The sequence below is a fragment of the Macadamia integrifolia genome, chromosome 13, assembly GCF_013358625.1.
Source record: "Macadamia integrifolia cultivar HAES 741 chromosome 13, SCU_Mint_v3, whole genome shotgun sequence".
Lineage (NCBI taxonomy): Eukaryota > Viridiplantae > Streptophyta > Magnoliopsida > Proteales > Proteaceae > Macadamia > Macadamia integrifolia.
The window spans coordinates 3,307,395-3,320,336 of record NC_056569.1 but is presented as its reverse complement, the minus strand read 5'-3'; the positions used below and the strand labels follow the sequence as shown (position 1 = coordinate 3,320,336).

Below are 12,942 nucleotides of genomic sequence, written 5' to 3'. Positions count from 1 at the left end.
TTCCGTCAAGCAAAAATTAGAAACAGAACCAAAATAGGACCCCCCCCCCCAAGAAAAAAAAAAGACATAAAGCATAAACAAGTTCTCTTTTTTGGGGAAAATAGAAATAAACGACTGAGAAAGAACATTTGCTACGCCTACTGCAACTTACAAATCAAAATATAATAACATATCACAACAAATGGATCTGTTAACCCCAAGGGGGTAGTTGAGTTGGTAAGGAATCTTCACCTTAGAAAGTGTATGATTCTGGGTTTGACTCCTCTTATCTCCTTGGGGCCATTGATACAGGGGTATTTAGTGCTTTTCATTATTTTCAGTGAAAGTTGAATGGTTTTCATTCAACCTTGATATGACTTGGTCCGTATAATAGTGGGGTCAGTATGAACGCATAGGACTAGCAAGCCGAAGACCTGAATACCCATCGTTAGCCAAAAAAAAATGGTACTGTTGTACATGGTCTACCAACATAAGAATCAACTTTATCTCCGTCTTCCTTACATGTTTCTCACACAGAATCACGAGAAAGTATTTATTAAAATTTCTCCCTGGCCAGAAAAATTAGTATTTATACATAATAAAAAAGGAAGATTAAAATACAAATCCTTTCCTATTGGAATGCTAAAATAGTTGAGCTTTTGAGTCAAAAAAAAAAAAAAAGAATACTAAACAAAACAAGGTAATAGTGGAACAAATATATGCTCATTAAACAGAATGAACCAATGATAAAAGAACATAACTGGGTTGGGATCCAAGTACTAGAAATACTTATTCTTGTAAAGTCAACTTTTCTTTGTGATCTTCACCAGTTTTAGGAGTGTGTGTTTCGAAAACTGTATTTATTTTAATAGCGGGCATGGGGGACAAACCAACAAAAGCTATACAACTTGCTACCAGCATATCAGGAGAGATGTGCCTGGTTTTGGGCTTTTGGCGCCTCTGTCTCTCCCCACCACATCAATCCTTCCTGAAATTTCAAGAAAAGAAGAGCATTTTGGAGCTTGAGATTGTTGGGGATCTCACCTTCCTCAAGTTGCAATAGAAATTTCTTGGAAGTGTTTACATATGGGAGAAGATTTCCCCTATCTTCTTAGATCTTGCTAATCTCACATTTTCAAATAAGTTGCATATTATGGGCCAATGATAGTTTGAACCCAAAACGGTGAAGACTTCTCACTTGTGGAAATTTGAGGTGGCAGCCCAAATTTTTTGCACATCGTCGTCCCCTTATCATCTTATTGTAAAAAGGATTAATGCCTAAAATGATGCACCAATGAATAAAAATTTTAAATAAACAATCACATAATACAAGAATTTAGATGATTTGACAAGATTATCTATATTCATGGTGAAATGAGATTTGTTTCGCTATCAATAGAGAATAGGATTTCAATCGTTCGTCATCACACATCTCTCAAATTACAAAGAATGATCCATCACTATAAATTTATAATGAAACTTATATAAGCACACATTACCGAAATATCCATGTAACCCTAAAAAAAATTCCTTAGGGGCTACCACCCCCGGAATCTCTGCCATCGACCTGCCAATTTGTTGAGACCCCAGTAATGAAGATAATATGTAAGGTGAGCCAATTCCTATAGGCCTTGAGACCTCAGGCCCTACAGCCTCTTAACGCCCTTTGAGATCAACTCACAAATCCATGTAACATGACAAAATATATCATACCCAAAACAGTTTCCATTCAATGAGCTTTCTTCTCATGCCTATGAATTCCATATGAATCAGAAAGGGGGATAGTGGAATATATAATGACTTGTTGGCAAGTAGTGTAAAAGCTAATTAATAGATTATTAATTTTGTTATCGTGTTTAAAACTCTTGCAAAAAGATTCCTTGACCGATTCCAACCAATGCCACCCCTAACAAACATATCATGTGCCCATTTATATTAAAAGCTAATCACGTTTAATCTATGTTCATATGAACAGATTATACGCTAAGCCAAATGGATTAGCTAGGAAATTAAGCCTAAATGTGTGGCAAGCAATCACTGATCATGTTACATGGTCACTCTTAGCCAGAATTTTACCAGTGTTATCTCAATAATAAACTTCAAATTAATCCAAATTAAGCATTTGACCTCCCTAAACAAGTACCTCCATTATAAAACAAATTCCAATTCCTCTTTCACGTGGAAACCTGCTAATTAACTTACTCATGAAGCTTCAGATGGTTAAATATAAAAGTCTATAGCCTTTTTGGCATCTTTTGGAACATCCAATAGATTGTGAGCTTTGATAATGAAATGGGTTAGCTTGTTCTATTATGATACATCGTGGGATCCATGTTGTTCACTTGCAGGGACGAAGATGTTGAGAAACCATTCACTGTGGAATTTGTAATGTAGCAAATGTAATAGAGCATTTAGTAGGGTGTGCTCTAGGGGTATTTTAATGGGTTCTCATGTAAAGTGGTAGTTAAGTAGCTTGCAGGTATAAAAAGGGGCATTTTGTTGTTTTAGCTGGCCATGGTTTCTATAGTAGTCTATTCAAAGCTTTGAGAAAAATGGAAATCTAAAGCATGGTTTTGAGTTGAATGAACCAGAGAGAGAGAGAGATGGATAGGTGGACATGGCTAAGGAACCTGTGGGAGATGAAGGAGATCTTTGGCCAAAAGTTAATGACATATCATCTCCCTCCTCATCTCGTTCCCAACAATTTGTATGGTATCTCTGTCATCATCACTGGCGCAACAAGCGGCATTGGACTTCGGACGGCACAGTAACTCTCTCTCTCTCTCTCTCTCTCTCTCTCTCTCTCTCTCAAACACACATCACACACACAAACACAATTCATGGTCTATTGGTGCTTCACAAACTTTGCCCAAGGATAGAGTAAGAACAGCTCCCATAAGTATGAAATCAAATTGAAATTGGGTTCCCTTATATTTGATGAACCATCTTCAACAACGCATAATATAGCCATCTTTCAGTTCTTTTGCTGCCATATCACAATTTTTTAGTTATATTCAACGACCTACAGAAGCCCATATATATTGCAACTACTCCTGACTTTTCTGATAACTTCTTGTAATAGGGAACTTGCCAAGGCAGGGGCTCATGTCATCATGGCATGCAGGAATACCAAGGCTGCAAGCAAGATTGCATGTCAGTGGAAAGAAGAGGCGCACAATAGCATAGTTCCTAATGTTGAGGTAAGATGCGCCTTGGCTGGCTACAGTGAGAATAAACACTGTTTCTATCTTCATTTGAAGATACTCTGTGTTTCTGTGTTTATGTGTATGTGTATGTGTATGTCTTATGTCCTTAGTCACATAGGTGATGGAGTTGGATCTTCTCTCCCTCTCTTCCGTCCGGCAGTTTGCGGCCGCTTGGGAGCAACGTGCAAAAGCCTTGAATATTCTAATCAACAACGCTGGTGTCTACCTCATGGGAGGTAAGAGGATCACGAAAGCATCCATCCGTCACACCGTAGAATCGTAGTTTTTTTTTTTTTTTTTTAATTATCATGAAGATTGTATTAAAATAAATAATTGTTAACATCATAATTAATCTATAGATGATTAGATGGTGACTGGTGAGCCTCCATTGTTTGTTTGATCCTGACCTGCCTATGACATGGCTTATATGTCCAAATTTTGGCCTCATCTAATGTCCTACACTATAATGTTGATTAGGATATATCACCTTGCTTAATTAATTTATGGATCTTACAAGAATTGATATTTGCATGAAGAAGACTTTTGTATATCTTTGATTTCTTTCTTTCACCTTAGTGGTTGTTGCTAGTTTCTATACTCTATTGTTGGTAAATTTTTTCATATTTTCCCTTTAAAGTTAAGGCCATTTCATGAAAGACTTAACCATACAATTTTCTAACTGCTTCACTTATCATTGACTTATAATTAGTTATTTGTCTCTTTATTTATGATTTTTAATTTCCCCCTTAAATTATCTGACAGAGCCACAAAAATTTACTGATGAAGGGCTTGAGCAACACATCCAAGTGAACCACATTGCCCCTGCAATGCTGAGTCTCCTCCTCTTACCATCCCTACTCAGAGCTCCATCGTCGCGAATTATCCATGTTAATTCTGTGGTAGATTATCCATTCCTTTTATCTTATAGTTTTGAACTAGAGAACTAGCTTTGAAGTTAGGGTTTACATAGGATCCTAGATTGATTAAATGATAATAATTTCCATTTGGGTCCTTATAAATGTTTCATATGATTTGGGCATCAAATGTGAATATTACTACTTCATAAAACTAGTGGAAGATCTCATCAACTTATTTCTATCAGGGGCCATTGCATGACTTCTATTATTGTTCTACTTAATTCATTTTAAATCAATTGTTCTTTTTTCCTATGTTTAGTTCTATAATTTTCATATATTTGTTCATGTAGGCTCATCATTGTGCAGTAGTGGAGACCAAATACTGGAACAGCAGGATTGAAGAACACAAGTTCAGCAGTTTCAAAGCTTATGGGTCCAGCAAACTAGCTCATGTATAAGCAAAACCCTTTTATTTTAGTTGTGAATATCCTTATTTGCCTAAGAAATGGGCCCCTTAGATTATATTGATCCATTTCTAATTGATTAACTTAATTAGAGGTTGGTGTCCTTTCAAATCATTAATTTTAGGCCATTTTAACACTAGACGTGAGATGTTGACTAAACGTGTGATCATTCCACAGAGCAAAATCAATATCTAATAGTTGTTAAGAGTCAAGATTAGTTTTAAATTACCAGCTTATAACTTATATTTCTTTTTTATTTATTTTTTATTTTCTGACTCATTTATACTTCCTCTTACCTGGGACAGCTTATGTTTCTCAAGATCCTAGCCAACAAGCTTGTGGAACAAAAGAAGACTTCTATTCAATGCCTTGCTGTACATCCAGGAGTTGTCTCCACCAATTTGGTAATTAAAATATTAGAGTAATTGTATCTTGTTTAGTTATAAATAAAAGAAAGAGGGTTCTCTGAATAGGCGGCATACGGGTAGTTCACCAATGAAGTGCGAGAAAACTGAGGCTTACAGGGCTCAAGTGTAAAGAATCCCTTTCATAGCCTCTATGCCCTTGGAAGTCTAGGGACATTGTGACCTACAAAATATAATGTCGTGTCGGAAATGAATATTTCCTATCTTAATCCCAACTTCCTGAGTCGTCGGTCTCTCACAATCTTCATGAACAGTATGCCTGCCTCAGTGGCCCAAAGAACCTTTTCATTCCTAAATAAAAATAGAATTAATTTATGAATAATTTATTTTTTCTTTCTAAATCCTTCTTAAAATTCTCTTCAGGTTCCTGCTTTTCAGAAAAAGTCATTTTGGATGTTTGATTCTGTTGAAGGTAATTAACTAATGATTAAAAAAAAAATTACTCTTCCATTAAATAATAGAATAGAGCCTTTTTACCTTTTAACTATATCAATCTAATTAATTTTTTGCTACTTTGGAGGAAAGGTGCTAGAAGTGTCCTTTTTTGTGCAACAAGTGCTGAAGTGGAGGCTCACCTGGTTAAGGGATTTGCATATTACACTTGTAACTGTAAGCCAGCTAGAATGTCACCCCATACAGCTGATATGGATGCATGCCTAGACGTCTGGCAAAAAACTATGGAGATATTGCAATTAAATACTGATTACTTATCTCATGTAATGACTGGTATGTGTGATAAATCTTAATTAAATCAGATGATGTGGATAACTTCAACAAAAATTAGGTCTCTTGCCCTTACTGTTCTATAGAAGAACAGGCACTGCATTACTTGTATCAACTGAGAATGTATGTATAAACAGCTTCAGCTTCCTTAAAAGGGATTTTCAAAGATCCTTCCAATCTTAAAATAAAAATTCAATCTCAATTCAAATCACAAATCTAATAGCCATGGTTAGAAAACTTAATCTGAAGGGAAAATTAATTGGAATCCCTCTCTCTCCCCGTCTTCAACTTCGATGAGTACCCTACGCAGCGAGATTTAGTCAACCCCCTTCGTCTTCTCCATTTCCGACAGTACCTATGATTGCAACAGTGATTCTGCAAGTTCCCAGTGGATTCCAATCTACCACAAACAATATCCCAATACTGCAAGACGTTCCCAAATTTGCCCCCTAAATTTAGAGAACCCCAATCTAGGTCATGAAATTTTGCTACCACCTAGATTGTAGGAACATTCCCGTTATCTGTGCATGCAGCCAAAGAAATGGAATCTCAAAGGATATTTTAGAAAATACAAAAACCTAGGAGAGTATTTGTGACCCAACTGGTTCCATTTCTTTGGCTACGAGCCTGGGTAGCAAGAAAGTTTATGCAACTCAGGTAAAAATAACATGCATTTTAAAAAGTTCACTCAAAATAGGGACTCTCTCTCCTGGTTTGGGGTACTATAGTTGAGTGGCTTGAAATCAATTTGTTTTTTAGGATAAATTTGGAGAGCAAGAGACCAGAGAATTTTGTTCCCTTCCACATGTCAAATGAGGTTCTGTATAGTGTATAACTTAGTAACAAATGAACATTTATAGCACTCTTTGGCTTCTATTTACGTGCTGTCCCATATATGTGGGGCCTTATATGAAAGAAAGTCGGCACAGAGGCCATTTTAATGTTAACATCTGAAAACCCAGCTTCAGAAATGTGCTTTCTTGTTTGCCTGGTTAGATGACACCCATCAAAAACTATCTGCTGCAAAGGATCCAAAATATTCTGGAGAAATTTCAGAGCTGTTCGATCTGAACCATGAAAAGCATCAAGTGTTTGTCAACATGAACAAGAAAACATCCTCAGCTATGACATCTCAATAAAGTAAAAGTAAGTACCTTGTGCAGCCACATGCTCCATAAAAATGTAGAGACCACCTGGTTTCAGCACCCTCTTCACCTCTGATTATAATAGTGCAAGTGAACATTAGAAGAGAGATTATTATAATGGGCTCCTTATGTTAGCCAAGCATCAGGCTTGGGCAGCTAAACGAAAAGGCCTTCTTGGCAAGGTTTAAAACCCACAACCGGACTCAGGACTGACCTCCGCCAATTCCGGTTTGGCAAGAATAAACTTTTCAACATCAGAAACTTGCTTGGCTAATCACCAGTGTCTCAAGCTGAATAAGAACTCAGATCCTTAATGAATATAAGACTCCAGAATCAGTTTTAATAGAATAGTAGTTACTATATATATATATATATATATATAGCAATATGTTTCTAACATGTAACAACTAAAAGAAAAAAAAAATAGCAATAAGACTAAAAAAATACCTTGTAGTGCCAAATTAACATCTCGAACAGAACATAATACAAGAGTTCCAACAACTGCATCCATGGATGCATCACTTATTGGCAATGCCTCACCAACCTGAAGAAAATATTATGGTTTTGAGATTTCGTAATTTCAAGTTAATATTCCATTCTTTGAAGGGAGAAAGATACAAAGATAATGCCAACTTGAAAACCCCACATTCAAGGTTATCGATTTCCATGTAGGACCAATAATCAAAGATTAGACAAAGATAAAGTAATCTCATTGATTCACTCAGTAATATCAGCCAGCATCCCCAAAAAATTCAAACCAATCAAGTGGGCAATATCAAAGCCATTTTTATATATATTTATTTTAATCTGACTTGGCAAACTAATGAACTTTCCATTTATTATTTGTTTTGCTCCATAAGAAATATTTATTTAGTATGTCATAGTTCTTATTGTATTTTTTTATTTTCAGTAATTTGGGACCTAGGACGCCCACTGCAAAACCATATAGCCTACACTTTGCTCAATATTTTGATTCGCGAAAGCTCAATCATCAACACAATGTTAGTCCCCAAAACTTGAAACATCAGCACATTAACCAACCAAACTCCAACCACAAAGCCACTCCATCTCCTCTTACAATCTCTCTAGGTCTGAACAACAAGAAAAATAACATCAATAACAACCAACTCAAATCCTTCTCCAAAGAAACAATCACAATCTACATATATGACCTGAAGAGAACTTAGAAAATTCAGAATGAGTGAAGTATTTCTCACATATAGTGAGAGAACTCTGTAATGCTTTATATAATGTCTTAGCCAAGTTACAAATACACGTGGATACAAGTGGTCCAAGTGGACCAAGATGTCTAACAAACTAACTGATAGGTGTAGACTAAGAAACAGAATTAGGTATTCTATTATGACCTAACGTCTAAGCTTTTTTGACAAACCTTGAGGCACAACAACAATCAATTTTTTCACTTTTGAGAAACATGAGACCTTCATCCACTATCCAGAACATTAACTTAGGAGATGAAACTTTCTTTTTTTTTTCTTTTTTCTTTTTTAATTCCTGGATACTCGTAGAAAATGATTGTCAAGAGTCAACACAAACAAAATGAGGAAAGAAGCAACAACAGACCCTGAATCAATAAATGTTGCAACATCCTTTGTCTCTGGATAGAAACTGCCAATATAAGCTGAATGAGAATCATCAGCAAAGTTATCTGGAATTTAATAAATTAAAAAAGGCCATAATTTTTTTTTTTTTTTTTTTGGTAATAAAGAGGCCATAATCACCTAAGGTAAAAGTAGTAAGGTTTCAAAATAGCATGCTTTCAGTTATGAATCTTAGAATAGATACAGATTAATTGATGGACCAAGTGACAAGAGAGATAAGTTTCTTATACTTGAAAGTAAGCTCTAACTAAAGCTGTAAGGAAGAAGCCGCACCATTTGTATAAAATTAAAATTTGTTGGTGGTAGACCTGCAGCTACTGCTGCTTCTTGAGCATATTTTTCCATCTTCTGGTTTGGATCTACACCATAAACATGGACATCACCATCGCCAGCATAATATTTGAGATTGGGACCAGTCCCAATACCAAGCTCCAGCACTTTATTAACCCTTCCTCTCAACCTAGAAAAAAGTTCTGCTTTATAACCTGCAACCTATAGAATAAGAAATATTATGCAATCAGACAGGCATACACGTAAAATATCAAATCTAAAATACCATTTGTACTCACACAACAGTCAACATTTAAACTCCTCATAGAATGGACAATTTATTAGGGATCATTAAGACAAGTAACAGTGTTGTGCATGGGGTAGACAATAACCTCTGCCTCATAAGCTTTCATGCCTTTAGCCAAAAACAGAGCTAATAATTTCTCGTACCATTCTGGCCTTGGGGGATGAAACCTCTTCAGTATGGCCTGTATAAAGGATTCTCAATCACTTGTATAGCTCATTGGTAAGCGAAGGTAATTTCTCTGATAACCATAAGTAATGATAATATTATATTATATATATATATATATATATATTTGTTTGGGCCAGGTTAACAGAGAATATGGAGGGATCTTGGGAGTAGAACTTGGAACCTGCCAGGAGATTGACAAAGAAAAATAGCTGAAGTTGAGCTGGTTTACAGAATTATAAGAGTTTGAACTTAACTAAATACTGAGTTTCTGCTAGCATTTAGAAAATCCGCATGGCCAGTTTTTAAACTCGATAAATTTCATTATCAGTTTACTGATATTAGACGATTTTTGCACCATGGAGGGCATAGCTAATGCTTCATATCAGCTGAATTGATTTGGCTTTGACAACTATTGAATGATCTTGATCTTCCGTCTCCACCTCCCATCATTTACAGTAACGATATTGGAGCCACATACCTTGCTGCTAATCCTCTGTTTCATGATTGCACAAAGCATATAGAGATAGATTTTCATTTTTTTCTGGGAACAAGTTGCTAATAAAAGGTTACAAGTTCAGAATGTCACAAGCCAAGATCAAATTGCTGATGTGATGAAAAAAGGATTGCCAGTTCTTTGCTTTTGCTCCCTCAGTGACAAGCTCACTGTTTGTAGCCAACCCAATGTGCTTGAATGGGCATATAATGGATATACCACAAGTTGAGGAAATCGAGTCTAACCCAACCCCTACACATCAGTCGATCACCTAAAAACTCCCCTTCCATCTCCATATTGTATCCTTCCAATTCTAACCGCTACAGCCCTTAGCTATCATGTTATTAAGCATACATATACACCCTCACGGTAAGTGTGTGGAAGATTCAAATTCAGAATTCTGTGATCTTACATATAGAAGGTAAATTCAGGATAAGAAGCAGCATAATGCTTGGTAAGCCTCCAGTTCAGATGGATTTGAAGGAGCTTTTGGACGCAAAGCTGCTCCCGAAGCTCCCATGAAATGTCATCTCCCACATGAAAACAGACCACTGGCATAGAAAGAAGCAAAACAAACAGCTACATAGTTGCTGCTTCTCCTCAGTGGTTCCCAGTAATCGTGTACCAGAGGTGATTTATTTTGGATTCTAGCATTCATGGGGGATGATGTTGCATGGGATTTCTACACACCTATTGTGTGAACCACTTCCCAACCACTCTTCATAACTACCACATGGCAGCAGCTTTGTTAGAGCCCAAATTTCCCTAAACCTCAAATCAATTTGTCTTCTCCATGAGTCACTATAATAATCTGGAAATTGTTTGATAAAAATTCACTTTATTCTAGGAATATTTCAAGTTTCAACAGCAAGACCATTGAAAAAACAAGAACCTTAAATGGTCGATCATATGGTTAAAATTGGCCACTAAATTTAACATGTGGCTTATCCAATCCCCTTATACTTCTACTTCCACTTCCACTTCCACTTCCACTTCCAATGATCAGAATGCCTAATCAGTTGCCCATTTGGCAAACAAAAGGGAAAGAATGCATCTAGGAAAGGGTTCTCACAATAGGCATCCAACCTCTTCAACAATTTATTGTACAGGTACGATGAAAGGGGCAAGGAAACACATACAAAAGAAAAGGGGAGACTGGTAGAAACTTCTCCAATTGTCCTCGAGGAAAAACTTTATACCTGTTTGCGGGAGTCTTCATTAGAAATCAACAAAGGGTCTATCAGCTTGATTGACATAGTGATTCCGCAATCTGACCTGGTAAGTGGGGAAAAAAATTAAAATGGGATACAGTTGCATAAAGTGATTATGACATTGGAAATAATTGGATAAAATGAATGAGAAAGAATTATAGCAGAATTTCTCACAAATCTTTTGTTGTATCAATCCATTGATACAATACCAATTAAAGGAGTGCAAAAGTGGTGTAATGGGGTTCTGATTTGTACAAGAAAAGAAAATATGGAACATTAAATAATAATAAATTGCTTCATCCTCTCACAATTGAGAAATACATAGTGTGGGGAAGAAAATTGTAGCGAGTGTTATTCTGATGAGAAATGGTAAAAAATAGAAACAAAAGATATAAACAAAGAAATAGTAAAGACAAAAATCAAAAATCAACCCTCAAACCTTTCCCATTCCGATTTCTTCCAAAGGGAGGAAAGTAACAAATTAGAAAGAGATAAAGTGAGGTTACAAAATTGGAAAAGAATCGTCTGCAATTCCGATCTCGTACAATTCCGTGCAATACCACCTTCAGGCGGTGACACGTGTATTGATACCGATATAATGGTCCAGATCTGATTTAAATGCCTTTTCACTGATTTAATGTTTTATTAGTTGTACCAGATCTGGACCATTGTATTGGTATCAATACACGTGTCACCGCCTGAAGGTGGTATTGCACGGAATTGTACGAGATCGGAATTGTAGACGATTTCAACCCTACAAAATTAGTAGAGAGAAAGGTACGAGTTAGCTATAGGGTGCTGGAATCGACTAGGAGAGAGAGAGAGAGAGAGAGAGAGAGAGAGAGAGAGAGAGAGAGAGAGAGAGAGAGAGAGAGAGAGAGAGAGAAGAGATTTACCTAATGATCAGCAGTTGCAGGTAGATGAAGCACAGGACATGTGTAGACTTCGTTTGAGTGTCCTGTAGAATGTAAGGTAATCCGTCATGTCATTCCGTTTGAGCATTATCTATAACTTGGAGTGAGTTTTTTTTTTTTTTTTCTGGTAGAAATTTGGAGTGAGCGTTTAAATCAGAGAAAAAGACAAAACACATAATATCTCCTACATCATCTGATAGAATTTGGCAATTTATGCGGTTGGACACTTGACGGACCACAGAATTCAAGGGAGGATAATGTAATTTTTCACGGGAAAATGGTTTCGGATGGGATCATGATTTCAAGTATCGGTATTACATCGACCATATCAGTCAAATGGCATGTATTAGTATCGGTTGGGATCGATCCCTGATCTTTGACTGATCTAAATCAATTATTCATATTATTTCAGGAGGTAAAATAGTAAAAAAATTATATTTTTTTTAAAAACCAAAAGCAAAACTAGTCCGTACTCAATGATCCAATCCGATCCAATCCATATTGGTATTGGCAGATACCGATATCAATACCGATACCAATACCAATTCCAATACCACCCCCATCTCCTAAATCCATTGATGGAAGAGGGAGTCCAGTCCCTACGCCAGACACATTAGGGATTCGGCTCCTCTACAACTTGGGGGTGTGCTGCCAATTTGGTGATGCAGGATGGATGAGCGACCCGTGGTGGCTTTTAGATCTAAGGGAGGGGAGTAATGAAGATGCAAGTTTTGGCTCCTCTACAGCTCGGGGGAGTACTACTAATTTGGTGACGCAGGATGGATGAGTGACACGTGGAGACTTTTAGATCTAAGGGAAGGGAATAATGAATATGCAAGTTTTGGCTCCTCTACAGCTCGGAGGTGTGCAACTAATTTGGGGATGCTGGATGGATGAATGACACGTGATGACTTTTAGATCTAAGGGAGGGGAGTAATGAAGATGCAGGTTCAGCTGAAGGTGAGAAACACATGAGATTGGGCTAATCCAAGGGATTCTTGGAGAAGAAGACCCTGTGTTTTTAGATTTTAAGCTGGGCTGGGCTGGGCTGGGCTAGGTATGGGCTGGGTGAAAGACAGAGACGAAGGAGTAGAGGAGGAATGGATTCGTGGAGACAGACAAAAAGGGCAGAAGGAAGAAGGAAGAGAAAGAGGGATT

The 12,942-nt window shown here is 36.8% G+C and overlaps 2 protein-coding genes across 3 annotated transcripts; one reads left to right on the top strand and one right to left on the bottom strand.

The window, feature by feature from the left end:
* Positions 1-2,521: 2,521 nt before the first annotated feature.
* Positions 2,522-5,677, top strand: LOC122059817 (dehydrogenase/reductase SDR family member FEY-like). Its single transcript, XM_042622850.1, has 8 exons — positions 2,522-2,746; positions 3,062-3,179; positions 3,304-3,421; positions 3,948-4,084; positions 4,393-4,494; positions 4,812-4,910; positions 5,295-5,343; positions 5,457-5,677. Exons 1-8 carry the CDS (start codon positions 2,562-2,564, stop codon positions 5,675-5,677), a joined length of 1,029 nt encoding a protein of 342 aa, XP_042478784.1. The 5' UTR covers positions 2,522-2,561.
* A 756-nt stretch (positions 5,678-6,433) lies between these two features.
* Positions 6,434-11,900, bottom strand: LOC122059986 (methyltransferase-like protein 7A). Of its 2 annotated transcripts, none has more exons than XM_042623102.1 (7): positions 11,767-11,900; positions 10,859-10,934; positions 9,084-9,179; positions 8,695-8,913; positions 7,247-7,343; positions 6,809-6,871; positions 6,434-6,721 (listed from the first exon to the last, which is right to left on the bottom strand). In XM_042623102.1, the coding sequence occupies exons 2-7, from the start codon at positions 10,913-10,915 to the stop codon at positions 6,528-6,530; spliced, it is 726 nt and encodes a 241-aa protein (XP_042479036.1). In that variant the 5' UTR covers positions 10,916-10,934; positions 11,767-11,900; the 3' UTR covers positions 6,434-6,527. The 2 variants fall into 2 exon arrangements, with proteins under 2 accessions (XP_042479036.1, XP_042479037.1); XM_042623103.1 differs by lacking the exon at positions 11,767-11,900 and adding an exon at positions 11,045-11,247.
* Between the last annotated feature and the right edge of the window lie 1,042 nt (positions 11,901-12,942).